The sequence below is a fragment of the Pseudogymnoascus verrucosus genome (assembly GCF_001662655.1).
Source record: "Pseudogymnoascus verrucosus strain UAMH 10579 unplaced genomic scaffold scaffold_23, whole genome shotgun sequence".
NCBI lineage: Eukaryota > Fungi > Ascomycota > Leotiomycetes > Thelebolales > Thelebolaceae > Pseudogymnoascus > Pseudogymnoascus verrucosus.
In genome coordinates, this window is record NW_017263674.1 from 334,857 (window position 1) to 359,856 (window position 25,000).

The window sequence follows — 25,000 nt, forward strand, 5'->3', positions numbered from 1 at the left end:
CACAACAGTTGACAAAAGTGTGAGACATCAACAAACTGAAAATAGTTACTCAAGGTCCGTTGGAAGAGGAGGAAGTGGTCTGTCGGGTGGAGGACCGGGCTGGGGCGAGCGGTATTTGGCCAGCTCTGCGGCGGAGAAACTGGAGCCTCCCTGGGATCCAACTCCGCGGTTCTCAAGGGGGGACTTGGCGCGCTTGTGGCCGAGCTTGGGAGGGGCAAGCATGGTGCTACTGCCTTGGGGGAATTGGGCGACATAGTCCCCAAGGGGGGACTTGGACTTGGTCTTGGTGAGCTTGAGAGGAGCAGGCATGGCACTGAGGCCCTCAGGGAATTCGGCGCCGCGGCTCTCAATGGGAGACTGAGACTTCTTCTGGCCGAGCTTCAGGGGAGCGGGCATCGCACTGAGTCCTTCAGGGAATCCGGCGCCGGAGTTCTCATAAGGAGACTTCGATCCAGATCGGCCGAGTTTGAGGGGGATAAGTCTTTCACTGAGATCCTCTGAGGCCTCGAGAGCGCGTTGCTTCTCGAGTTGAGCCTGGCGGAGCCTGGGGCCAAGTTTGAGCGGGGCGGGCATCAAGCTGCTCTCTCCGGGTAATCCGGGGCTGCTCTTCCCAAGGAGAGGGGACTGCGAACGAGTTTGGCGGATCTTGAGCGGAGCTGGGATCACATCATTGCCGACACGGATGAAACGACCGTTCGGGTTTGTTGGCGCCTCTCCGGCGTTGCGGCTGGTCCTTTTGGCGCTGCGGATCGTGCTGGACCTTTTCTCACTGCGGCTTGTGCGGGATTCTCCAGTAATGCGGCTGCTGCTGCCACTGGAACTGGCTTCTCTAGAAATTCGGCCGCTGGTGGCGGTTTCGTCTCCAATTCTGCGACTGCGGACACGGTTGGCGTGGGCTTCTCTGTAAGCACGACTGTCTCTGCCATCTCCAGCTGGGAGGCTTGCTTCCTCAAACCTGACTCTGGGACGAATGTTCTCGTCGGTGCGGACTCTAATGCTGCCGTCCTCCAGCTGGACAGTAGACTTTGACTTGGTTGATCCGCCGTTGATCTTTGCACCATCGGTGGTCGATATTCTGTCGATTTCGCTACGGCCAGGGGGAACCTGCATCTCGACGCGGCTCTCGACGGCCACGAAGCGACCCTTGGCTTGGGTTACCATGTGGTCGTTCGCCTCCAAGAGCCGAACGAGGGCCTCGGGATTCTTTATGCCTTCCAGGCTGGATCCAATTTGCTGAAGAGTCAGTTCGTCCTTTTCAGAACGTTTCTCTTGGATTCCGGAAGTAGATTTTTTCAGGACAGAGCGGCGTTCAACGCCCTTTCCTTTTACGTCCTTTTGATGCCTCTCTGGTCCCTTTCCCTTGTCATCCTTTGGGCGACGGTGTGATCTCACTGGCGCGATTTCAGTTTTGGGTCTGTTGTCAGTGAGGTGTGCGGATGGGAATGCAGGGTAGCTAAGGTAGCTCCCAGTGTTGCTGACACCTCTGATTTGGGCCATTCTAAGTGGATCCATCTCCATATCTTGATCGTTCATCTGAAGGCCACGATGTAGCTGTCTGCTGTATCTGGCTGCCATGTGAGCTTTGTAGGCTCTGTTGGAGCCTGTTGGCACAATATCCTCGTCGTCTTCGAGGTTTTCAAGCGCTGTCCTCTCAGCACAACGCTCGGAATACTCCCTCTCCTCAAGCTCTTGGTATTCTTTGTCTCTCTCGAGCTGCCTGCGCTCCATTTCATTAATCACATTTTTCTGTGGGAGAAAGACGCTGGGCCCTCTTGTGCGAGGCTCTTTTGGCGCTTTTTTTAAGATGGGTTTCGTGGTGGAACTGCTGGCCACAGCCGCGTCCTTTGCCTGTGCTTCAGGTCCGCCCTTGCCGACTTTCCCGGTGGGGGTACTATTCTTTTGAGAACTCCGACTTTGTCCTCGAAATCTAGGAGTTTTAAGCTTTTTTTCTATCCACAGTTTGGCGCGATTGACATCCACGGTGTCGGTTTCCTGGTCGGACGCGTCTGGATCATATATATCTTCCAATCCGCAGCGCGTACTATGACAGGGGGGGTCAACGAGCTGAAGAGCCGTGAAGTTGAATTATATTATATATTACTCACATGGTAGCGGAACGCCATTTCTTTGCGGTTTCTTTGGCCATCAGAGCGGTTCTCTGTGTCCATGTTGTTGCCGAGAGGCCCAGCATGCTGTCCAGCATGATTGCGGTGACCTTTGTTCAGGTTAGCATCAACTGCACTCAAGGGGGAAGTAGGATACTTACGTTAAGTTCTTCTCCCATAATGCGAATCCTGCGGGCCAACTTGAGGCCATCTACTTCATGTATCAATAGGTCGGTATGACCACGAAACATTACATCTGAAATAGTCTGCACAACTCCCGTGAGAGGCTCAAGAATCTACACCAGTAAGTCAGCGCTCGGTGCGAGGAGGTCCGCCTCAAAAAGGGGCAGCAGCACATAGTGGGAACACTTACATTTTGCCAAAGCACATCGTCTTCCTCGAGACACTCGACAGCCAGTGCAGCGGTCGATACCATATAGTCTTTGCGCAGTTGTACGAGCATATCACCAACATTTCGAAGAGCATGCATCAGCACATATTTCTCTCGAAAACCTACGTGCTGCTTCGCGCGCTTCCAGCCGCTCTTTTGGGGAAGTATCATACTCTTCGTCACATCATGGGCCTTAGTGCTGTTGTATGCGATAGCTGCAAGGGCGCCGGCGACGAACTGGTTCAGATTCGGCAGGATCTCAGTACGGCCAATAGTCTCGGGATCGACGCCGAAGGTCTCGTTAAAGCGGTTATTGGCATGAGCTGTGACGAGAGTTGCGTTGTATGGCCCCGATACCGTCTTTAGGGTTCCGTCCTTGTTCCTGATGGCGCCTTTTGGAAACTTCGGTTTCTTCGGTGGGGTTTTAGCTTTCTTGCCTTTTGTACGCCTATTCAGGCTATTGTTGCGATATATGAGAGCCATTGTGAGGCTCTACAGAAATGTTTTGATGTTCTTGATTTGGGTAGCCCGTCGTGGAGCTTGTTAGAACTTGGAGCTCGGTGCCAGGGAGCGGCACGAGATGCACCAAGATGAGAAGATTTGTCAAGACTCTTGACCTACGAGATGTTAATGGGTGTTCTAGGAAGGATCAAGGCTGTTGATGGCGTCCAACAAGCAAGAAACAAAGATAGGAGAAGGGGAGGTTCTTACAAGTTGAATAGAACACTGACCACAGATCGTGTGGAGGAAATACCCAGACCTTGTGGATCTAGTATCCAAGTGTCCAAGCTGTAAGTTGCTTTCTTGAACTTTCACCTTTGCATTTGTTAGCAGAGTGCTCGATGAAGGTTCAAGAAGACAGATGATATCTCATGAGGTGGAAGGAAAGATCGTTGAAGGGTGGAACTTACAAGTGAAACTGAACACGGATGGTGTTGAAGAAATACACAGATCGTGAGTTTCTTTTCTCAGGTCTTCTCCTATTACATGTTAACAAAGTGTTCAAGGAAGGTTTGAGACTGCTGATGCTGTTGATGATGTCTCGTGAGGTGGAGTCAGGATTGTTGAGGGGTGGTTTTTACAAGTGAAGTTCAACAGGGATAGTTTCGATGAAATATCCAGATGGTGAGTATATTTCTTGAACTTGAACACTATATGCGTTGAAAGCGAGCTCGGTGAAGGTTTGATATTGTTGATGGTGTTTAGGAGAAAGAAAGAAGGTTCGGTGAAGGAGTGAAGGGGTGAGGGTGTGCGGAGGAGAAGGGTGAAGGGGTAAACGTCACAAGTTGAACGAATATATGAGAGGTGGTGTCGAGGAAATACCCAAGATCGAGGGTTATTCCACTCAACTACCACCCTCCGATGTGTTGGAAAGTTATTCGGTGAAGGTATGAAGCTCTAGATGGTATCTGGAAGAAAGAAGAAAGATTGTTGAAGTGGTGGTTGTCGGAAACGGAATTGACCAAGGTGGTGAAGGTGAAATCAAAACAAGCTGTGTGAATTTGGCTTGTAAAATTACCCAACGTGGCTAGCTCGAAAGGGGGGGGGGACTCGAGCTGCGATCCTTTGTTGCCGAGGGGTTGTGTTCACGAACTAGGCGGCAGGGGTTGTTGGGAGCAGGGGCGGCAGTACAGCGGCAGGCGTTGCTATGGCGGCACACGCTGAGAATCTCGCCGCACCAAACCACAACCATGACGGACCTCTACGGCGGCCGCTCGCCTGGGTCTACAATTGAAGCCTCCGAAATGGACGCCGTGGGAATCTCGGAATACGGGGATACGGATCGCGGTCAGCTTCGCTGTGAAAGGTAGATAAGCTCCCGTACGTTTGTATCATTACTACGTCCACGGCGATTTCAATTTGGTGTTGTTTTGGAGAGGATCAGTCTACGTTGTTGTTGAGAGTTGAATCTCCTTGGTTGTGATTCAAGCCTCTCCAGAGAGTTTTTATATGGCCTGGCCATCCTTATGGTTTTGTTGACTCCTTTCTTTTCTACTGTCTATTCACCCTGGGGATTCCTCTGGCTATTAAATCCCGATATTTGATTTAATGGCTCTTGTCTACATTCACAATTCAGAGTCCAGTATATCTATTTCCAAAGGCAGCCTGTTTTGTAGTTTATCTACAAATTGTTGATGATTCAAGCTTATTAGTTTGGTGTAAGCTTTGTCTACGATATCTTTATTACAAGCAAAGATCCCATAATTACAGCCACAAGCGAAATAGGTAGTGGTCCGAGTATATGGAAAAGAAAATTACACCATCTCGTAAAGATATTAATATTGAAAGGTTTGAAGAAAATATAAATCCATAAGCTGTATATGTATTGATTTGAATAGACTAAATAGCAATGATTTTATAGCGGGCTTCAAGAAAACAAAGAACAATAGGTAGCATAAATCCAGATCTGGGTACACTAGGAGCGGGAATACAATTTTATGAAAGGTTGAGAAAAGAGTTCCCTTCCAAAGGATTAATTTATAGTCTGCTTGTCAAAACGTCTCGCACTTCAGTAAACCATTGTTGATTCTATACTACTTCTTATTGTACTACTTTTTGGGGTCCACGTATTCAGGGTGCTTCTCCCTGTACTCCCAGTCCTTCTCCACCATCCATGCGTGCTCCGGTCTCAACCCAACCTCCCGCAGGTTACAATCCCTATGGCCCCATTTCTCAGCATATACCAGCCGGCCGTGATCAATCGTCATCCAAAGCGCTGTTTCAAAACCAGCTGGGTCACGATAATACGGTTCCCCTTGACCTCCTGTCTGGCGATGCTGCCAAATATTCCTTCCCTTTGGCGAGCGATACTTGGAATGATCCATCCCTTCAAAAGTGCGCACAATAGCTTTGTATGATTCACCCCCTCGAGTATATTCAGGCCATAGTGAGTCTGTTGACTTGCCCCTCTTGGTTTTTGGCCCTTTTTTGTCTATTTCGTAAGCCTCCGGAGGATTTGGATCAACAAATGACGCCTTTGGGCCGACTTGCTTTCGATACAGGGACAACAGATCAGAAATTGAAGTCCCAACATCGTTGATTTGGCCTATTTTCTTTTCGTCAACCCTAAATCCAGCCATGGAAAGTCGCTCGTGCATGTCACAATCAGTCAGGTAGTATGGGATCTGTGTATCCCACGCCCCCACCTCGGTATATGCAGCTGTGTTGACAAGTGCAAGGCGGTCGTATGAAAACAGGACTTGAGCCCAGCGTCCATAGTCAGGAACTGTTGTATTTCGCAGAGCATAAACAGCCTTCGTATACAGAGATTCGAACGGTTCTTCATCTTCAAAAGAAGCAACCCCTACGTCCATATGCGACCAGAAGTATTGAGGCCAGTGCTCTTTGAGAGAGACATATAAGAAGAAGTTCTGGAGCTGGGAGAAGGTGAGGAGCGTTGGGGCTGTGAGGATATTGACTCCGAGCATATGCAATCGAGTATGGTTGAGGAAGAAGGGGTTCTGGAGGCTAAGTTTCCCATGTTCGTTGGCATCCATTGTTCCAGTGTTTTCGATAACATATATGTCTTCAGGTGGCCATCCCGCAGTTATATACGACACCACTGCCTGCTGCAATATTCGCCAGTTCCGGGTGAAGCCGATGAAAAGAGGTGTCTTTTCTGGAACATGAGGCCGTGGAGGAGAATTCCAAGAAGGAATGGGTGGTAGTTCTCGAGCTGAAGCTGCAGCTTGCGCAAGGGGAAAGTTGTCGACCACCGGCGGGTCAATCTCTGTCAGGTTGGGCTTGAAGAGAGGATGTCGTGGAAGCTCGAGTGGCTCTACTATATCATGGTCCTCTACCACCTTTCGAATCCGGGCTCCCAATCCACGGTTATGAATGTTCAAGTAACATGCCGTGAGATATACGCAAAGCAGCGGTACGCCGACCAAGATATATCGAAATGATACTCGGGTCATGGCAACCAAGTTACCAGTCGACCAGAAGCGACTGGCTCGACAAGATGTGATAGAAGCATCCAAGAGGTGAAATATAACAAGAAGAGAGTTGTTTTTGCAATTTATATGATACGATATGACCCGCAGGTGGCATATCGTATGATCAGGGTCACAGGGTACACTACTCTGAGCTAAGAGGGTCGCAACTTCCCATATAAGGGTTTGTTTACCTGCACGTAATGACGAAATAATGACATTGGTTGATAATACTACCACTATCTAGCTTTCAGGACAAAAAGAGACCAAGCCGGGGTACTTTAGAAGCATTCTCATTTTCCTTGAAGCCCGAGGCCGAGGGGTGATAAAGCGGACAACACTGAGACAATTCACCACCCCTCAAAATACCAACAATAATATATTATTATTAATGAATAAATACTTATCATACGGCATGTTTTATAACAGACATCAATCTGGGTTGGTAGAGTTGAGTATTTCCTTTATTTACGTGGTTTTATATAACAGAGTGATAGCCCAAGATATTTTTGTTACCACATCGTCCACCTTTAGTTTGTGCCTTAGTTTCCTTAGTCAGTAACTGGAGTTTGGACCATCAGAGTCAGGAGCGAAAATGCCACCTCAGCTGCTGCCAGGACGGTTGTCTCCCCAGTATTGTCATAAGCCGGTGCCACCTCAACGACATCAGCACCGATGACCTTCAACCCCGTCAGGCCATCCAAAATCGTGAGCAATTCACGAGTGCTCCATCCGCCAGGTTCGGAAGTTCCAGTTGCTATGGTTCACGTGTTAGCCGCCCGCACCCAGAGAAACATATATTGGACTTACCTGGAGCGAATGCTGGGTCAAGTACATCAATGTCAACACTAATATACACCCGGTTTTCTCCAACACGATTTTTAATCGAATCAATGATGCCCTGGGCGCCGATTTTATCAATATCTCTAGCCGTGATCACGGCGAAGCCGCATCGTCGGTCATTCCGCATGTCTTTCTTCTTATTCATCACAGGAGCCCGGATGCCCGCATGAACAGAAGAATTCAAAATCAAGCCCTGCCGCTAGGTAAGTGGCCAGTACGCAGATTCGAGTTGAAAAATACGTACCTCCTCGTGGGCGATGTGAAGAAAGGTTCCATGGTTTACACCCGCATAGTGTGAGAATCCTCCACCGAGCACTTCTGGATCCCACGTATCTTCACTCTCATGTTAGTAATTGATGCTCGTGGCGTGGAAATTCGGGAAGAGAGTCTCACCTATATGGCTATCAAAATGAATCACTGACACCGCTCCCCAATGTTCATGGGTAGATCGTAGAGCTGATAGGGTGGTGGTATGGTCTCCCCCAAGTGCAACGATTCTTGGCACATGTCCTTTTGATGGATTGGCCGGGGTACGGCTTGAGACAATCTTGCGATGTTAGTAAACTTAAACAAATTGACGGTAGATGGGTCACCAACTCTGTGGCCTTCGCCCAGCTGCTTCAGTGCAACAGTGTTATCCAGAAAAATCATGGGTACGTCGCCACAATCCACAATCTTTGCCCATGAGTCTAAGGTATTTTCCCCTACAAAAGAAGGTTATTTATGCCTAAAATTTTGAAGGGCTAAATAATTAACATACCTGTGTAAACACTGTATCCATTCTGAATCCTCTGTGATCCCCGTCGGATGCCTGCCGGTCCAAACCTTGCACCAGGTCTGCCCGTAGTAGACTATGAACCTACTCGTCAGAACGAACCCTCCTCTCGGTTACACTTTCAAGTTGTTACTGACCGTGTCGAAGGGTGCTCCAAGAATAGCAATATCATACTGTTCAACCTCATTGTCTTTCCCCGCAGAAAGGCAGTGCACGTATGGGAGGTTAGCATATGTGCTTAGGCCGCGGAATTTGCTCCCGCTGACATCAATGGCACTATCATATAGAGGTATTTGGCCATGGCCAAATGTATGAGCATGGACGCCGAGAGGTGACAGCAGCAGAAGGAAGCCCGCGGCACTCCAAACCGAGGTTCGGGCCATTGGAGATTGGAAATAGGATTCAATGACTTAATTAACACAAGAAAGAGTGGGTGACTGTCCAAAGCAACAGTCGACGTTGATTGATGGTGATGTACGAATTGCCTTGTCTCGCCATTCATCCAATGCTACACTAGCTGGTAGTCTTGGTCATGGGCTATGCCGTCAGGGTATTTCGTTGCCCTTCTTGGCGGTCCATCTCCGCACTTGCCGCGTCCCGAGAGCAACTTGTCAGAAATAGCGTTCTGGGGATGTATCCACAAAATCAAGCATAATAATACCTCCAACTACACTCAAGCTGACGTCCTAGCAGAATAAATCGCAATGGAGACAACGGTGCATAACATACGTTGGTAACGTTGTCAACACGAGGCTTCTTGCACGGCCTCACTGTTGACGACGCGATCGGCGTAAGCAGTAAGCGCACACGTCCCTGTATAGAAACTCCAATGCTTGCTGTCTTGGCCATTCATGATTATGGACTGTGGAAGCTCTAGCACGGACTATGGGATGGAAATACAACCTCCACAACAATTCCGAGCCGACCTATCGGCTTTGTTACAGTAGGTACTGTGTTTCCCAAACCCCAGTGAGAATCAACCCTGCGGTTAAAACCACGACGTTACTTACGCGGTGTAGGATCGCGAACGGCCTCATGGGGTCTAAAAATAAGGTAATCAATTGATTGACATGAGTATGTAATACTCTCTTCCCGAGCGTGCGAATCACAATGCGCCGTCTTCAGCGGGCCTTTGGAGACTGGGCTGGGCCTCGCGGCGATCTCAAAGGATATAAGTACGATAAAAGCCTTGATTGAATTGTAGCAAAAGGCATCTCTTTCATCACTGTCAAATTTCAATATGCATCTTTCAAACACCATCTCCCTGGCCTTCAGCTTATTGCTCGCCGAATCTGCCCTCGCCGAGTATCATCCTTGTGTGTTGATTGGACCAGATGTTCCCATCCCAAAAGCTGTATCAAGCACTTCCGCCTTCAAAGATGGCATTGTTTCCATGAAGAAGGCCATTTCTGATGCTATAAGCTCTGGGGTGACATCATATGGTGATATGGACGCGAGTTCGACTTCCTTTTCCCTGGAGATATACTCTCTCCACGAAGAGGAACCCCTGTTCACTTATCACTACGATGCACCTGGGCTGGCAGACTCCACGGATGGCGTGAAGAAGATAGACTCAGACAGCATCTATCGACTGGGCAGCATTTCCAAACTCCTGACTGTCTACACATTCCTCGCTACTGTCGGGGATGTCTCGTTCAACGAACGCGTCACCAAATACATCCCGGAGCTCGCGGAGTATGTAGCACAGCATAGAGGAGATGATGAAATCGATTTCATTTATTGGGATTCCATAACGATCGGGTCTCTCACCTCCCAACTCAGCGGGATGCCGGCCCAGCTCGCTGGTTCTCCCGGTACTGACGAGGCGCTCAAAGCTGGTCTCCCTCCAGGCGTGCCACTGCCCGTATACGACCCCGTCCCAGAAAACATCACCGATACCAACTGTCCAAACCCCTATGGTGTGCCTTGCGACCGAGCGGGCATATTAGGGAGCATCAATTTCCAGCACCCGGCATTGGCGCCTTCCTGGGGGCCGTCCTACTCAAACACGGCGTATTCCCTGCTAGCATTCGCGTTAGAGACAATGACCAACGGTTCCTTCCCCGACCTCCTCACCTCTGAAGTCATCGACCCACTCGGCCTCAAAAGCACCTACTACTCCAACGCCCCTCTGGACCAAGGTGTGGTCCCGCACAACGCCGCCGTCTCGCAGTACACCGTCGATATCCTCTCCGGCGGCCCAGCCGGCGGCTTCTACAGCTCCACCAACGACATGCGCAAGATCGGTCAGGCTATACTGAACTCCACCTTACTCCCTCCCGCACAGACCCGTCGCTGGCTCAAACCTCTAACCTTCACTGCCAACGACGGCGCCCTCGTCGGCGCTCCTTGGGAGATCTACAAAGCGCCCCTCGCCGAACGCTCCGTCTGGATGTACACCAAAGGCGGCGACGTAGGCGCCTACTCCATCAATATCATCCTCCTTCCCGACTTTGGCATCGGCGTCACCTACCTTAGTGCCGGCGATGACACGTTAGCCGTAAAGGACGTTATAAACGATATCGTGGTTGCCATTGGCGTCCCAGCCTTCGAGAAGGCAGCCAAGGAAGAGGCGACCAATGTGTACGCCGGCACGTATAAGCGCGCGGGGAGCAACGATACGCTCGTTATTTCTGTTGACGCTAATCCAGGGCTGCTGGTTACGCAGTTTATCATCAATGGCACGGATGCCGCCAAGGGGTTCTTGGCCGTGGGTGACCAGATCAGGTTGACGCCCAGTGGGCTAGTTAGCAAGGGAGGCGCGCGGGTAGGGTTTAGGAGCGTGCTGACGAGGAAGCCAATACCGGAGGGGGCGTTTGTGAGGAATTGTGTGGATTGGTTTAGTGTTGGAGGGACTCCGATTGGGGGGGTGTCGATGGATGAGTTTGTGGCTAAGGTTAATGGGGATGGGACAAGGGCGCTGGAGATCGAGGCGAGGGGGTGGCGGGTGTCGTATTCGAGGGTGTAGGGTGGATGGGGTGAGTAGAGGAGGGCTTTAATATTTTGGATATTTTTTTGTCTTTGGTTTATGTTCAGAGTTTGCGAGGTAAACTCGTTAATGGCTAGGTCTACGTATTGTGTGGCTAGTTTATACAGAGAGATAGATCGACCAAATTGGTTCAATAACAAGTACTCCATCATTCAATCCTTATAATATTCTCACTGATTGTCCCAAACCCACCGGGTTGGTTAATATAAACTATCACAGTGGTCCGGCGGGGGTCCGTGACGAGGGGTCGGCAATGCGGGGTAAGTGGAATAACCTTAACTGCGAGCTCCGAGCATGTTAGCCCGCTGCTGTATGTTTATTCCGTAGGTAAGCTCAGGATATATCTAAAGATATGTACCGCCTTGCTATGGAGACCATTAGTGGGAATTTATTTTCCCTCCGGAGGCGGAGCAGAATCATTCTGTACTAGCAAAATGTGCACAACTGGAAATGACCATATAATGTGGGTTATGCCGCCGAGAAGGTCTATTCTCATGAGTTTTGCTCTATAGTAGGTTCTCTAAGAGCTCTATGAGATCTACTTCCTCTATCTCTACTACTATCTTCTTGTCATTATGTTTCTCCTCAAGGCCATCTCAAGTGCGCTCTTAATTCTCCCATCCCTTGCCTCAACAATGGCCAAAAACTCCTCATTCACGAATCCTATACTGCCCGGATGGCACTCCGATCCAAGCTGCATATACGTGGCCGAGGAACACAATGCCTTCTTCTGCGCAACCTCATCATTCCTCACCTTCCCAGGAATGCCAATCTACGCCAGCAAAGACCTGGTGAACTGGAGACTCGCAAGTCACGTATTCTCTAAGCCCTCACAGGTCCCACAGATTGGAGACACCGTCTCCCAGAACGGCGGTCTATGGGCAGTAACACTTCGTTACCACAAGGGCAAGTTCTATGCTATAGTCTCATATACACCCCTTTCACCCTGGGCAGTCACGGGATTCCTTTTCACAACAACAAACCCCTACGACTCCCACGCCTGGAGCTCCCCCCTGGTCTTCCCCCTCCTCGACATCGACCCAAGCATCTTCTGGGACGATGACGGAACGACCTACCTCCACTTCTCCGGCATCCACCAACAAACCATCGACCTCTCCACCGGCGCCCTCGGCCCAGCCTCCATAATCTGGAAAGGCTTCACGGAATTCATCCCCGAGGGCCCACACGTCTACAAGAAAGACGGGTACTACTACCTCATGATCGGCGAAGGGGGCACCGAGCTAGGCCACCACGAAGTCATCGCCCGCTCCCGCAACATCAGCGGCCCTTACACCAGCGCCCCCTCCAACCCCATCCTCTCAAACCAGAATACAACAGAGTACTTCCAAACAGTCGGCCACGCAGACCTCTTCCAGGACGCTAACAAGAACTGGTGGGGCGCCGCTCTAGCCACCCGCTCCGGGCCTGAATGGACTTCCTACCCTATGGGCCGCGAAACGGTGCTCTTCCACGTAACATGGGAGGCTGGCGAATGGCCAGTCCTCGCGCCCGTTCGGGGCCGTATGAGTGGATGGCCGCTTCCGAAGCGCACTCGCGATATTCGTGGTAGCGGCCCGTTTGTGGGGGATCCAGATGTCATTGATTTCCACCCTGGTTCGAAAATCCCGGCGCATTTTGTGCATTGGAGGTTTCCGCCGAAGGACGCTTTTGCGGTGTCAGAGAGGGGGCATCCGAATACATTGCGTATTCGTCCGTCGGTGGCGAATCTGACGTCCAGCGCGCCGGCGAGTAAGGTGGAGGAATTGAGCTTGGTGATGCGTGTGCAGACTGATACGCGGTTTGTGTTTAGTGTTGATGTTGTTGATTTTTCGCCCAAGCTGGAAGACGAGGAGACGGGCGTGACGGCGTTCTTGACGCAGACGCAGCATCTGGATTTGGGGATTGTGATGTTAGCTACTGGAAAGCGTGATGCAAAAGGTAAGGAGGAGTTGGGATTACATCTTAGATTCCGAGTTACGAATGTGCCGAGTTCGGCGTCGAATTTTGACGGGAGTATACCGACGGTTGTTAAGCCGTTGCCGAGGGGCTGGGAGGGAGCGCCTATCAGGCTGATTGTTGAGGCGGTTAATGAGACGCATTATGAGTTTTCTGCGGCGTCGGTTGGGAAGCCGAAGGCGGTGGAGATGATGGGCGTAGCGCCTGCGACGATATTGAGTGGTGGAGATGGGCCGTTTACAGGTAAGGGATTGGATTTTCCTTTTTTATAGCCCGGGAAGGCATGGAATGCTATGTTTGAGGACGGATTCAGGGGCTTCTGACTGACAAATTTATAGGCACGCTTGTCGGGGCATATGCTACGAGTAACGGCGGCGCGGGTAAGACAGAGGCATATATCAGTAGATGGCGATACCAAGGGAAGGGCCAGGACATTGGCAACGGGGAAACCGTGCCCTACACCCCATTCGTCGTAGGATGAGCAGGGAGAGGCTGGCATAACATCATTCCTCTACTGATTAGACTTTTAAATATCTAAACCCCAATATACGCACCATCTAGACCCTGCAAAGCCTCCCATTCTGCGTCGGCAGCCACTCAATCTGATCCGTAACATACCAATCCTCGCTCCCCACCGCCGTAGGCGCATAGAACAGTCCGTACGGATCCATCTTCTTCTTCAGCGCATACAGACGCGGGTATTTCGAGTCCCCATAGAATGCTATAGTCTGTCAGTCATGGTCTCCCCCACCAAAAAAAAGACAAAGGGGTGAAATGGGTGAAATGGGCAAATGGGAAACGAAGAAGAAAAAGGAGAAAACATACACTGCTGCACATCCGGCTCCGTAACATCAGCCTCACTAGCATACGCCCCCGCCCCCGGGCTCACATCCCTCCACCTCCCCAACCAATCCATCGTCAACCTCTCCGACTGCACTGCGATCGCCTCCGGACTCGGATCGAGGAGGAAAATAACCGCGATGGCATGCAACACCGTCTCTCTCCACGCCGGGTTCACCGCGTTATCCGGCAACGCGCTACCACGTCGTCCGAGTCCGGGGGCGGCGATGTTGAAACCGAGGAACATGCCCCCTTCCTCAACAGGGTACTTGATAGCGTCGAAGGTGGCGTTGAGAGTTGCTTCGTCCTCCCAGTTCTTGCGGGGGAATAAACGACCGCCTGTCTTGGCTGCTGAACCACCCACTGCTTCGAGGGGGAACCCAGCGTCCCATGCGTCGTGGAAGTTGTCAGCTGGGAAGTAAACCGGGTCCACCTCAATCCCGAACCCCTTCAGATCATCCAACCACGGCGCGAGAAGCCCAGCTGTTTCAGCTTGCGTCATATTAGGCGCGAAGAAGGGGAGCATGTTGAACAAATACTCCCCCGGCGCCGTCCCCACAATGCTGAAGTACGAGTAAGCACCCGCCTCGGTGTGGGGGATGAAGTAATCAAAGTACGCCCTCGCCCCCGCCCAGAACGCATCCACCGACACACCACCGGGAGCGGTGCTGTTGCTGGCGAAGGAGAATTGCACAGCAGTCGCCTTCATGACGGGGTAGACTTTGAAGACTACCGATGTGACGACACCGTATGTTGCTCCCCCGCCGCCTCGAAGCGCCCAGAAAAGCTCGGTGTTGGAAGTCTCGCTCGCGGTCACGAATCGGCCGTCTGCGAGGACGATCTCGAAGGCCAGGACGTGGTCAGCTGCTAGCCCGTAGATGCTAGAGAGGGGGGAGTGGCCGCCGCCTGCTACGTAGCCCCCCGCGATCCCCACCGTCTTCCCCTCCCCTCCCACAGCCGTAAATCCGAGTTTCTTCCCCGCCTCATAGAGTTCAAACGCCTGCACCCCAGCTCCGATCTTCACCGCTCTCCCCTTATACGAGGGAGTCTTGTACGACTCGAGGAGTTTAATATCCTTAAGATGATGCGTCCACACCGCCAGCGCGCCAGCTCCGGCAGAACGACCGTTGAAATCGTGGCCGGTGTTCTTGATTACTAGCCGGATGTTGGTGAGGCGCGCGAAGTTGACGGCGAGTTGGATTTGTGAGATGGTGGTGATGTTGAGGGCGTAGCTGGGGTATCCCCCTAATGTGCAGGGCTCCGTGGGGGTTGCAGAGGGGAGGCAGGTGCGGCCCTGCCAGAGGGGCCACATTACTGAGGTCGGGTCTTCCATGCTGGGGAGGGGGTTAGTTATCAGTTATCGGTCATCGGGATCATAAGAGTAATAGTGGCTGTGACTATGAGAAAAGAGGCGGGGCTGGAGATGGGAGAGAAGGGATTTGGAACCAACTTACTGGAAAAATGAGTTCGTCCAATTGTCAGTCACATACTCGCACTCCGCCTCATCCTCATCACCCCATCCCTTATAGCAAGATGACGCGCTGGGGATGGTAGCTATCAATTGCCCGCCGGAGAGGAGATCAAGTAACTTCCACACCGGCTTCGATGGCCACGCCTTGTCGCCTGGGAAGACTTTACATTTCCCCCCTGTGCGCTTGTCAAGCGCAATGGCATCGGAGGGGGTACCGAAGGCGAAGAGGGAGGTATCGACGCCGAGGGATGTTAGGTTGGCGAGCACGGCATCGGTGAGCTGGAGGCGCTCGGAGGGGAAGAGTTGGGCGTTATCTACAGCAGCTGCGGCGGGGGATAATGTGGTGAGGTCAATGGCTATATAGAAATCAGCTACAGCGCAGAAACGTGGGTAAAATAAATATCAGTACTCACCAGCAGTGTTCCCAGCACCATTTCCAACGTCCTGAGCGCTGGCGGCTGTGGAGAGAAAGAAGGTCTGTGCGAGCACCACAGCTCCAAGCACTTTTGGCGGGGATGGGTAGAACATCATGATTTCACTTCCGCGCGTCTGTAACAACCACGTAGGAACCTCAATGGCTTCTTTTTCCTCCTACCATTTGCAAAAAGAGGGGGATCGGCGGGCTCTTAAATACTACTACTGTACAACCATTTTAATCTACCTCACCGCGTCGTGCCTGCTTACACCCACCTCTGCGGCCCCCAAGCCGGTAGATTAATCAAGACTAGTTAGGGACAGGTTATGCAATCTAGGTATGCATCGTTACCAGGATCCGAATTATCCCAGGCTACCCATTGGACCACTATAAAAAAGTATTGGATAAACCCCTCTCAAGCCCTGCTGTTATATGTGATACTTATTATCATATCTCCGAATAATAGCCTTTTTACACGTGGTGGGTGGTAGTGAATTTTTTATATCCGCCCTGTGGGCTTGGACCTGGGGTGGGGAAGGGGAGGGGAAAGTTGGGGGCTAAGAGCTGGGGGGTATTAAGGCTGAGGCTGGTTATTATCAACAACGACGCATGTAGTTGGGATCAGGGTCTAGGAAAGTCAACGAGGTTTTTATTTTTCATCCCCTTGCCATAAACAATCTTTTCACTATCAACATCATCACCTCATCCATAACCATCAATTTTCCATAACCATCATACCCATCATACCCATCATACCCATCATCACCATCATCACCATCATCACCCATAACCATCACCACCCCCCCACTATTCAACATCTAATACCTCCTCTCCCCCCTCCCATACTCATCCCCCCTCCCATGCTCCCTCCTCTCCTCCCCACCACCATACCCACCTCCTCTACGCTCATCATCATCATCCCTCCTCCCACCACCGTGGTGCTCGCGGCGGGATTCTTGACCGTATCCACCGCCTCCACCACCGCCACCGTACTCCTCGCGGCGGGATTCCTGGCCATATCCACCACCACCACCACCACCATACTCCTCACGACGGGACTCCTGACCATATCCACCGCCGCCGCCACCACCGTACTCCTCACGACGGGACTCCTGGCCGTAACCGCCACCACCACCATACTGCTGCTCCTGGCGCTGCTCACGGCGAGGCTCTTCGTAGCCGCCTCCACCACCACCGTATTCCTGACGCTGCTGTCCATACCCACCACCACCACCACCACCATACTCCTGACGCTGCTCCTGGCGCTGCTCTCCATACCCACCGCTGCGCTCCTCATGGCGGCTCTCTTGGCCGTATCCACCACCACCACCACCACCATAGCCCGAGGACTGCTGCTGCTGCTCCCTCTCTCTCTCCTCCCTCTTCTTGCGTTCCTTCTTCTCCCTCTTCTTCCTCTTATAATCCGAATCATCCCCGGAATCATCATCATCCGAGTCCTTCTTCCCCCCACGCCCCCCGCTGTGATACTCCTTCGTCTTAACCTCCGTCTGATACTCATCCCCCCCGGCAGTACGGCCCTGCCTCCACTCCTCAGTCCTAACCTCATTCCCGCGCTGTTGCTGGCGCTGCACGTGTCCCTCGTACGCCTGCCCCGACTGCGACTGCTCGTAGCGGCCGTACTCGGATGTCTGGGCCCCGCTCGGGTACTTGGTCTCGGAGTACTGCGCCTGGGCAGTCTCGTTCCTGTTGCTGCCGTACTCGGTGTACGACTGCGTCACGCTGCCGTCGCCGGACTCGTATCTCTGGGTCGTCTTCTTGGTCTCCTTGTCGCCGAAGACGTCGCTGAGGAGACCGCCGCCGATGCCACCGGCCAGGGCGCCGACGATGCCGCCGAGGGCTCCACCGCCCGCTGCCTCGGAGGCGAACTTCTCAATCTCGGAGTTGGAGGATTTAGTTGGGCGACCGTAGCCGGAGCCCGCGGAGGCAGCTTCCTGACCGCCTGAGAGCGCGCCGACGAGGTCGGAGATCATGCCGCCGCCGCCGCCGCCGCCGGCACCCTGGCTGGCAGAGCTCTTGGCCATGCCAATGGGCTTGCAGCAGCCGTGGCCGGTGTCGACAACACCCTCCTTGTGGTTCTCGCCATTCTGGATGCCGCTGCGGCTGAGCTTGCCGCGAAGCTCGCGCTGCTCAGCCGAGCCCTTGGAGGTCCACCACTGCTCGACGACGGAGAACATTTGTTGGCGGCCGTCGGAGGCGCCGTCTTGGCCCTCGTGGCGGAGCGCGGGGTGGTGGAGGACGCCCTCGATGATGCGGGTGCAGGTGCGGTCGATGTCTTGGCGCTCGTCGTCCCAGCAGGCGATGAGTTGGGGGACGACCCATTTGAGGACGCCGCTGGAGATCTTGCCGGCGGGCTCGTTGAGGATGCTGCTGAAGTGGTCCTTGGAGAGCATGGAGTGGGTTGGGTCGGAGCTCTGGTCATCTTGGAAGACGTTGTGCTGTTGGGCCTTGCTGCTGCTGATGATCTCGGATGAGCCCTCGTTGAGCTCGTTCTTCATCTGGTTGATGAGAGGGAGGACGAAGGGTGCCAACAGGCTGAAGACGAAGATGTTGACCTGGTTCTCGAGTTGCTCGATCAGCTCTGGGAGAATGGGGATCTTCTCGATGGCACTGGAGATCTTCTTCATGAGGTTGTCGTGCCACTCAATGATAGGGTATATCTGCTTGACGCACTCTTGCATCTGGCGAGTAAAGGCCTCGGGCTCTCTGGGAGACACGCGGATCTGGTTCATCTGGGCGGTGGTGGCGTTAGTTCGGAGCTCCTCGGCCTTTCCAGCCTCGTCATCGTCACCGAAGATTCCGCTTGGGATCTTGTTAAGAATATCCCTCAAGAAGCTCGTGTCGGCATTCTTGCCATTCTGCATGGTCCCCTCAAGCTGCTGGATTTCGCTCTGGGTGGCCTTGTCATCGAATTCACCCATGACGGAGTGGAGGAAATCGACACCGCCGAAGGTACCGGTCACGAGAGGGTAGACGGAAGAGCGAGCACCTTGAAGACGGATCTGGGTGTTGCGGCCAACCAGCGGGAACACGTCGGTCTCGCCCATCTCGATAAGAGCAAGCTCGATGTAGTTGGAGTGAGCACTGAAATCTTCCAAGCAGTGCAGACCGGTACCAAGAAGACGGAGAGCTTCATACAGCTCATCCTTGTTCTTGCTGCGTCCATATGATCGTCCGAGTTGAATGCATTTCGAGAATAGTTTTCGGACGTGGCCAGCAGACGTGGTAATGCCAATCTCCTCGCTCGCAATATAGTTCTTCATGCCACGTCGCTGATCGATTGCCAGTTCGACACGCTCGTCGACGGGGCCACGAAGGCGGCGGTCGTACTGGGTAGCATCAAGGTTATCGGCGTAGTCTTTTGGGTTGTCGATGTGGTCTTCGGGGCGGTAGCAGCCAAGGCGTTCGGCGGTGACTTCGAACTCGCCGGTGCCGTAGCCGAAGGTCATGAAACCAAGGACCCAGAGGAGAATGCGGATGGCCTCGGCGGAGACGTACTTGACCGTGCCGACATCAATAGCCTGGGCTGGAGAGAGTGGGTTAGGATATGGTGCGTAGTGGGGGAGTGAAGTACGTACAGTAATCTCTCAGCCAGTTACCAAAGTAAACACGGGAAACGCTCATTTTATCAAACTTCTTGCCTCCCGCAGCGCGAGACATGGCAAGGAGGAGGAGGGTATCTTCGATATCGCCATGGCGCCCTGGTATAGTCAGTATGTTGATCTCGGGGGTATGTGATGGCCGAACGTACAGTTTGTGCCCTCAATAGCTGAGGTTGCAGCGATGTTACCTGCGTCTGTTAGGTCATGGCTCGACGAGATGGATCAACAGAAGGCATACCTGCGCCAAAAGCATGAGCGGGACGAGCGAAAAGGACAAGCAGAGCAACGGCGATGGCCAGGTTGGGGAAGTTGAAGGAAGGCATGTTTGAGGTTGGATAGCTGGTTAGCTATTGTTGGGATCGAGGGGTAAAGAGCAGATAGAAGCCAGTCGTGGAGCTGCAGTTAGATGCCAGCTGTATCGTATGTATATAGGTATGGAAGTGACGTATGTGTTATAGGAGAGTGAAGCTGTGACAATGCCACGAAGCTAGAAATATGAGGATGGAGATGAAGAAGCGAGTTTGATGAAGTAGAGTAGAGTTTATGTGGGAAGGGGACGGGAGGAGGAGGATACGAGGGTACAAAGAGAGGGTAGGCGTAAGAGAGCGAGAGAGGGGTAGAGTACATAGAGGGGTAACTTGAGGGCAACAGTAACAGATCTGAGAATTCAGGTGTCAACTAAGGTGTCAACTACTCCGTAGCAAGCAGCTAAGCTTCATAACTGGAGCATAACTGGAGCATGACTGGAGTAATACCGGCGCATACTGAATTACTACTGGGGCGCGATTGGAGCACTACCAAAGCGCCTGCCCATGTCCAGCTGCGCCTCGCGTTTCGGGGTCCAGGGGGAACTGAGGCCAATCAGGGACCAACGCGACGCTAGGGTGTAACCGGGGGACAAGGGGACAAGCCACAGCAGCTATCCTTTCTGTACGCGCTATACGGCGGGAGCACGGCAATGTCTTCTTCACCGCCTTTTCCACGTGACCCACACCAGCCACGCGCCTCATCAACCCTCATAAGCGGCTGCCACTCAATTCAAAACAGCTTTCGTGGCTCAGTTGGCTAGAGCGTTGGTCTCATATGTTGAATATGACGTCATTGAACAAACAATCACGTGATCCAAAGGTCGCAAGTTCGAGCCTTGCCGAGAGCAGTTATCTTTTTGCATTTTTTGGTGTTTGGTCGGCGTGGTAGGGGATTTGGAGACGAGAGGTGAGGGGAGGAACTAAGGGGTTGAGGGTTCAGTGGAGGGGAGTGGAAGGGTGTGTGGGATGTGGGTGGGTGGAGGTAGGTGCGAGGGAGGTGAGACAGTGTGTTGCATACAGGTTGCTTGCTCTGTGCATTGACAGAAGGAAGGAAAGAAAGTAGAGTAGCACGATGGAGGTTACAGAGACATGCCACGTGATGGTTTGTGCGATTTTCTTTTGGGGTTTGGGGGTGTTGGGTGTTGTTGGGTGCTGTGGGTGGGTGTAGATGGTCTTGTAGTTGACAGACTGTGCTTTTTGGCCATGGCAGTGATCTTGGTGGCTGTTGGTGATCATGGCGGTGGTGGTGGTGGTTGTGGTTGTGGTTGTGGGGATATCGCAGCATATCGTAGCATATCATGGCGCCTGTAGTGGAAGTTGAGCACGGTGGTGATAGCCACGGCAGGGTCGGGTCGGTATCTGTGGTGTCTGTGGTAGAAGGTGGAAGGAGGGCGGTAGGAAGGGGGAAGGGCGGCGGTAGGAGGGCGGTAATAGAAGTTGGAGCAGCGGAGTGATAGCAGAGGCCTGTGATGGAGCTGCTGTTCGGCCCTTTTGTGCTGGCTGTTAGTTGACTCGGCGCGTGCAGACTCTGAGTGTGCAGAGAGTGTGAGGGAAAAGACTGTGGGCGTGAACGTGGAGGTACCACTGGCGCTCTGCTTGTACCCACACTGCATTTCCTAGGAGAGATACTTTGATGGTACTGGCACGGATGATGGATGGATGGGTGCTGTGGTGTGTTTGTACTGGTAGCCGTAGAGTGAGTGTGGTACTCTGTTCTGTGGTACTCGCAGTTAGGTCAGTCAGCAGCTCGCAGCCAAACCGGGTACAGTCTGGCGCCCAGCTGGAGCTGACTGAGAGTACCACAACACACACTCTAACACTCCTCTAACTCTGTAACAAGTATAGCGAGTAGTAATAGTAATAGTAATAGCAGGTGCAGGTGCAGGTGCAGGTGCAGGCGCAGATTAGCAGATTACTCGTTACAGAGAGGTGCAGCGCTACTGCACCCTGCCACCTGCCCCTACAGCCAACCAGCAAGCCTAAAATCCAGTTAGAGACCAGGCTCAGCGACCAGGCCCCAGACCAGACCCAGACCAGGCCTTGTACCAGCCAGCCCATACCAGGCACCCACTTACTACTCACTCACCACCACTCACCAAGCAAACAACCAGCCGCCTGTCTCGCTCTCTCTCTCCCTCACACACACAACGCTCCCTTCCCCCCCCCATCACCGATGACCGCCGTCACGCCCATCCCATCACATCACACCAAAAACACAACACACACCAGCCCCCAGTACCAAAAACTGTACTAAAAACAGCACCAAGCACCAAAAACACTACCAATTACCCGCTCCAACCCCAGCGAAATCACCCACAACACAGTCCATCACACACACACACAAACTCCCTCCCTTCCGTCTACTCTAACCCGCCAGCTTCCCTTGGCCCAACTCATCCCTCACCTCACCCACCCACCCATCCGCCATCATCCCCCATTACGCCCATCATAACCCCCAAAAGACACCCCCAACCCCCTCCTCTCCCTCCCAACTGGCCAGCTCGCGTCGCTTAGCAAAACATGCCCTCCCTTCCCTCCTACCCTCCAAAAAAAACACAAATCCCTCCCTTCCCCCCCAAAATTCCAATTCCCCCGGCCCCCGACTCTGCTCTCCCGCTGTTTGCTGTCCACCCACTCCCACTTCCACTGCGAAAACTCTGCTGCTGCTGGTGCTCGCTAACTCGCTAACCCCATTAACGTAACCTCGCTAACACACACCACCCCATCACCCACCACTCACACCCACTCACACACCCACCTCTACACCCATTGCGCTATTAAACCCCAGCCACTCCCCCCCGAAAAGAATTCAACACCCCCCTCCTTCCCCCCCCAACTTCTTCAATCTTCATCATCTCCAGCGCACCACCCACCTCACCGCCATCCACCATCAACCACTAAACTCTTCCATCAACAACACCACCACTTCCCCCATCACCACAATTATCACCAACCCACCACAACCACACACACAACTCACCAACCACACCCATCACTATGGCACGCCAAAAGAAAGCCGACGCCGAGAAGGCTAGAGAAGGTCCTGCCACCTTGACCATTGACGTCGACAGCTTCGTGCGCACAAGAGACTCGGTAAGCCCATAACACTCTCTCTTCAGTTATCATCACCACTCCTCCCTCCCCAACCCGCATCATCACATCCATATACCTCGTTATCGTCGCGACACACCACCACCACCACCACCCCGCCGCGAGTAAGTATCATGCGCGCGCGCAACAGCGACCGAAACACACCCGGGCTCGAAACACCTCACCACAACATCACATCGCGGCGCATTCACCAGCACCGGGCCGGCGCGTCATTTCCACCGCGCGCGCATTTCTCAACGATGCGCTCGCTCGCCTACCTCCGCTCGCTTTCCACCTCCCCGACCTCGCTCACATCAACCACATCCCGCCGCGACGCGTAGCCCATTGTTTATCCTCCACCACCCGGCGCGTCCAGCACACCCCCACAATCACAATCCACCCCCACCACCACCACCCCTGCACCCCAGCACAGCACAGCACTGCACAAAATCACCCTGCACATTTCCATTATCAAAAAAACTTAATTCAAAGTACCAACCCACTAACACCCCCCGCAGGTAGTAACCGGCCTCGCCACCCTCCAAGACGCAATCCAAACCCTCTCCTCCGCCTACATCAAGCACACCAACGCCTACCTGGGCGACAACAGCGGCGTCGGACTCGAAGTCGAATCCGCCCTCTCCCGCCTGGGCGACAACCCCCTCCTCGCCGGCCTCACCGGCTTCCGCGCCCCCACCCCCGCCATCCAGACCCCAGCCGCCGACGCCAAGAAGGAGAAGAAGAAGCGCGTCCACGACCCTAATGCGCCCAAGCGCCCCCTAACCCCGTACTTCCTGTACATGCAGACTGCGCGCCCGATCATCGCGGGGGATCTGGGACCAGAGGTCGCGAAGGGGGCGGTGAGCAATGAGGGCGTGAGGAGGTGGAGGGATATGGAGGATTATGATAAGAGTCTTTGGACGGGGGTTTATACTGAGAATCTGCGCTTGTATAACGCGCGCACGCATGCGTATAAGTCGGGCATTTTGGAGGCGAAGGATATGACTGATGACCAGGCGCGCGCGTATGCTGATACCCACAACATCTCCACTGCCCCTGCGGAGATCTCTGCCAACGACCAGCTCAACGCGGAGTCCCTCCTCGACCTCCCCGCTGCGGATGCAGCATCTCTCCCTTCATCCCCTGAAGCTGCTGCGGCGGTGAAGGCGACGCCGAAGGGGAAGGCGAGGGGGAAGAAGGTGGGCGGCAAGGTGATTACGCCTGCGCCGGAGCCGGCGGCTATTGTGCCTAGCTCGGCGGCGAAGGCGGGATCTCCGGATAAGAAGAGGAAGAGGGTTAGTAAGAGGGGGGAGGAGATTGCGGCTGCTGCGGTGGGGGAGGAGGATAAGGGAAAGGGGAGGAAGAAGAAGGCTAGGGGAGAGTAGAGCCTGTTTGATGGTTGAGAGAGCTCTTGATGTGTTTGTTCAGGGTTTATATGCTTTCCTTTGTTCATCAGTTTTCTTTTGTCGTTTTTTTCTTCTCTTTTGTTTATGGGTTATGGGGGTCGGAGGAATGGGGTTTGTGTTGATTGATGATGAGATGTGGGGTTGTGCTGGTTGTGCTGGTTGTGCTGGTTGGGTATACCCGTTGTTGGGGGTCTAGGGGATAGTGCAAAATGGGAGGTATATGATGGGGTATGGGTATGGAGGTAGAGGGGTAATTGAGTGGTATAACTTTATTGTGATTCTAGACTGTGATTCTGCAAGGTTGTATGTGTGTGAAGTGTTATGTGAAATGCGTGTTTGGCTTACGATTTAGCAAGGATTGAGAGGCTAGATGTTTTTACTAGGTGTACTCGCGGTTATCACATCGCACCTAGGGAGTTCGCGGCAGTTAGACAGCTCCCACCCCGCATACCCCCCTCCACTCCCGCAGATCAGATAGCGGGGTCCAGTCTCGATCAACCACCCCTGGCAGATCATTTGCATAGAATCCTCGGTCATCAATGCGCACCTACGATTATATAAAGTATTATCCAAAACACCCAGTTCCCGCGCTATCTACTCAGTGTCCGTAGAACTACTGAACGAGTTCCAACCCAAGGCGGACGAATTTGATGAGTCCCAGAGATAGGGAGAAGGTGATTAGTTACTGCTGTGGAAGATTGCTGGGGGCCCACTGTCGTCACCGTTGGTAGATTGATTCTCACCGCTGGGTTCTCACCACCGCCGCACCGCTCTCACCACCACAACCATCCCCAACGACCCGTGGAACGCCCTCACCTCTCCCGCCACAGGCGCAGTCATGACAAAGGACGAAGAATTA

The 25,000-nt window shown here is 53.1% G+C and overlaps 8 protein-coding genes and 1 non-coding gene across 9 annotated transcripts; 4 read left to right on the forward strand and 5 right to left on the reverse strand.

The window, feature by feature from the left end:
* Positions 1 to 45: 45 nt before the first annotated feature.
* Positions 46 to 2,979, reverse strand: VE01_05700 (uncharacterized protein; the record flags this gene model as incomplete). The annotated part of the gene is made up of 4 exons (XM_018275161.1): positions 46 to 2,041; positions 2,106 to 2,215; positions 2,267 to 2,401; positions 2,479 to 2,979. 4 exons carry the CDS (start codon positions 2,977 to 2,979, stop codon positions 46 to 48), a joined length of 2,742 nt encoding a protein of 913 aa, XP_018130148.1.
* Positions 2,980 to 4,974: 1,995 nt separating this feature from the next.
* VE01_05701 (uncharacterized protein) lies at positions 4,975 to 6,413 on the reverse strand (the record flags this gene model as incomplete). Its single annotated transcript, XM_018275162.1, has 2 exons — positions 4,975 to 4,981; positions 5,050 to 6,413. The coding sequence occupies 2 exons, from the start codon at positions 6,411 to 6,413 to the stop codon at positions 4,975 to 4,977; spliced, it is 1,371 nt and encodes a 456-aa protein (XP_018130147.1).
* A 452-nt stretch (positions 6,414 to 6,865) lies between these two features.
* On the reverse strand, positions 6,866 to 9,045 carry VE01_05702 (uncharacterized protein). The gene is made up of 7 exons (XM_018275163.2): positions 8,184 to 9,045; positions 8,032 to 8,122; positions 7,869 to 7,975; positions 7,665 to 7,818; positions 7,516 to 7,604; positions 7,239 to 7,464; positions 6,866 to 7,185 (listed from the first exon to the last, which is right to left on the reverse strand). The coding sequence occupies exons 1-7, from the start codon at positions 8,427 to 8,429 to the stop codon at positions 6,980 to 6,982; spliced, it is 1,119 nt and encodes a 372-aa protein (XP_018130150.1). The 5' UTR covers positions 8,430 to 9,045; the 3' UTR covers positions 6,866 to 6,979.
* VE01_05703 (uncharacterized protein) lies at positions 8,668 to 11,014 on the forward strand (the record flags this gene model as incomplete). Its single annotated transcript, XM_018275164.2, has 2 exons — positions 8,668 to 8,993; positions 9,066 to 11,014. Exon 2 carries the CDS (start codon positions 9,287 to 9,289, stop codon positions 11,012 to 11,014), a length of 1,728 nt encoding a protein of 575 aa, XP_018130149.1. The 5' UTR covers positions 8,668 to 8,993; positions 9,066 to 9,286.
* A 656-nt stretch (positions 11,015 to 11,670) lies between these two features.
* VE01_05704 (uncharacterized protein) lies at positions 11,671 to 13,534 on the forward strand (the record flags this gene model as incomplete). The annotated part of the gene is made up of 2 exons (XM_018275165.2): positions 11,671 to 13,234; positions 13,330 to 13,534. 2 exons carry the CDS (start codon positions 11,671 to 11,673, stop codon positions 13,470 to 13,472), a joined length of 1,707 nt encoding a protein of 568 aa, XP_018130145.1. The 3' UTR covers positions 13,473 to 13,534.
* On the reverse strand, positions 13,500 to 15,912 carry VE01_05705 (uncharacterized protein). The gene is made up of 4 exons (XM_018275166.2): positions 15,716 to 15,912; positions 15,286 to 15,658; positions 13,817 to 15,165; positions 13,500 to 13,712 (listed from the first exon to the last, which is right to left on the reverse strand). The coding sequence occupies exons 1-4, from the start codon at positions 15,831 to 15,833 to the stop codon at positions 13,549 to 13,551; spliced, it is 2,004 nt and encodes a 667-aa protein (XP_018130144.2). The 5' UTR covers positions 15,834 to 15,912; the 3' UTR covers positions 13,500 to 13,548.
* A 389-nt stretch (positions 15,913 to 16,301) lies between these two features.
* On the reverse strand, positions 16,302 to 20,001 carry VE01_05706 (uncharacterized protein). Its single transcript, XM_018275167.2, has 4 exons — positions 19,576 to 20,001; positions 19,487 to 19,525; positions 19,314 to 19,436; positions 16,302 to 19,261 (listed from the first exon to the last, which is right to left on the reverse strand). The coding sequence occupies exons 1-4, from the start codon at positions 19,658 to 19,660 to the stop codon at positions 16,536 to 16,538; spliced, it is 2,973 nt and encodes a 990-aa protein (XP_018130146.1). The 5' UTR covers positions 19,661 to 20,001; the 3' UTR covers positions 16,302 to 16,535.
* Positions 20,002 to 20,382: 381 nt separating this feature from the next.
* Positions 20,383 to 20,493, forward strand: VE01_05707 (the record flags this gene model as incomplete). The annotated part of the gene is made up of 1 exon: positions 20,383 to 20,493. It is a non-coding gene; the product is annotated as a tRNA-Met (tRNA).
* Positions 20,494 to 22,460: 1,967 nt separating this feature from the next.
* Positions 22,461 to 24,120, forward strand: VE01_05708 (uncharacterized protein; the record flags this gene model as incomplete). Its single annotated transcript, XM_018275168.2, has 2 exons — positions 22,461 to 22,738; positions 23,254 to 24,120. The coding sequence occupies exons 1-2, from the start codon at positions 22,643 to 22,645 to the stop codon at positions 24,118 to 24,120; spliced, it is 963 nt and encodes a 320-aa protein (XP_018130143.1). The 5' UTR covers positions 22,461 to 22,642.
* Positions 24,121 to 25,000: the final 880 nt, after the last annotated feature.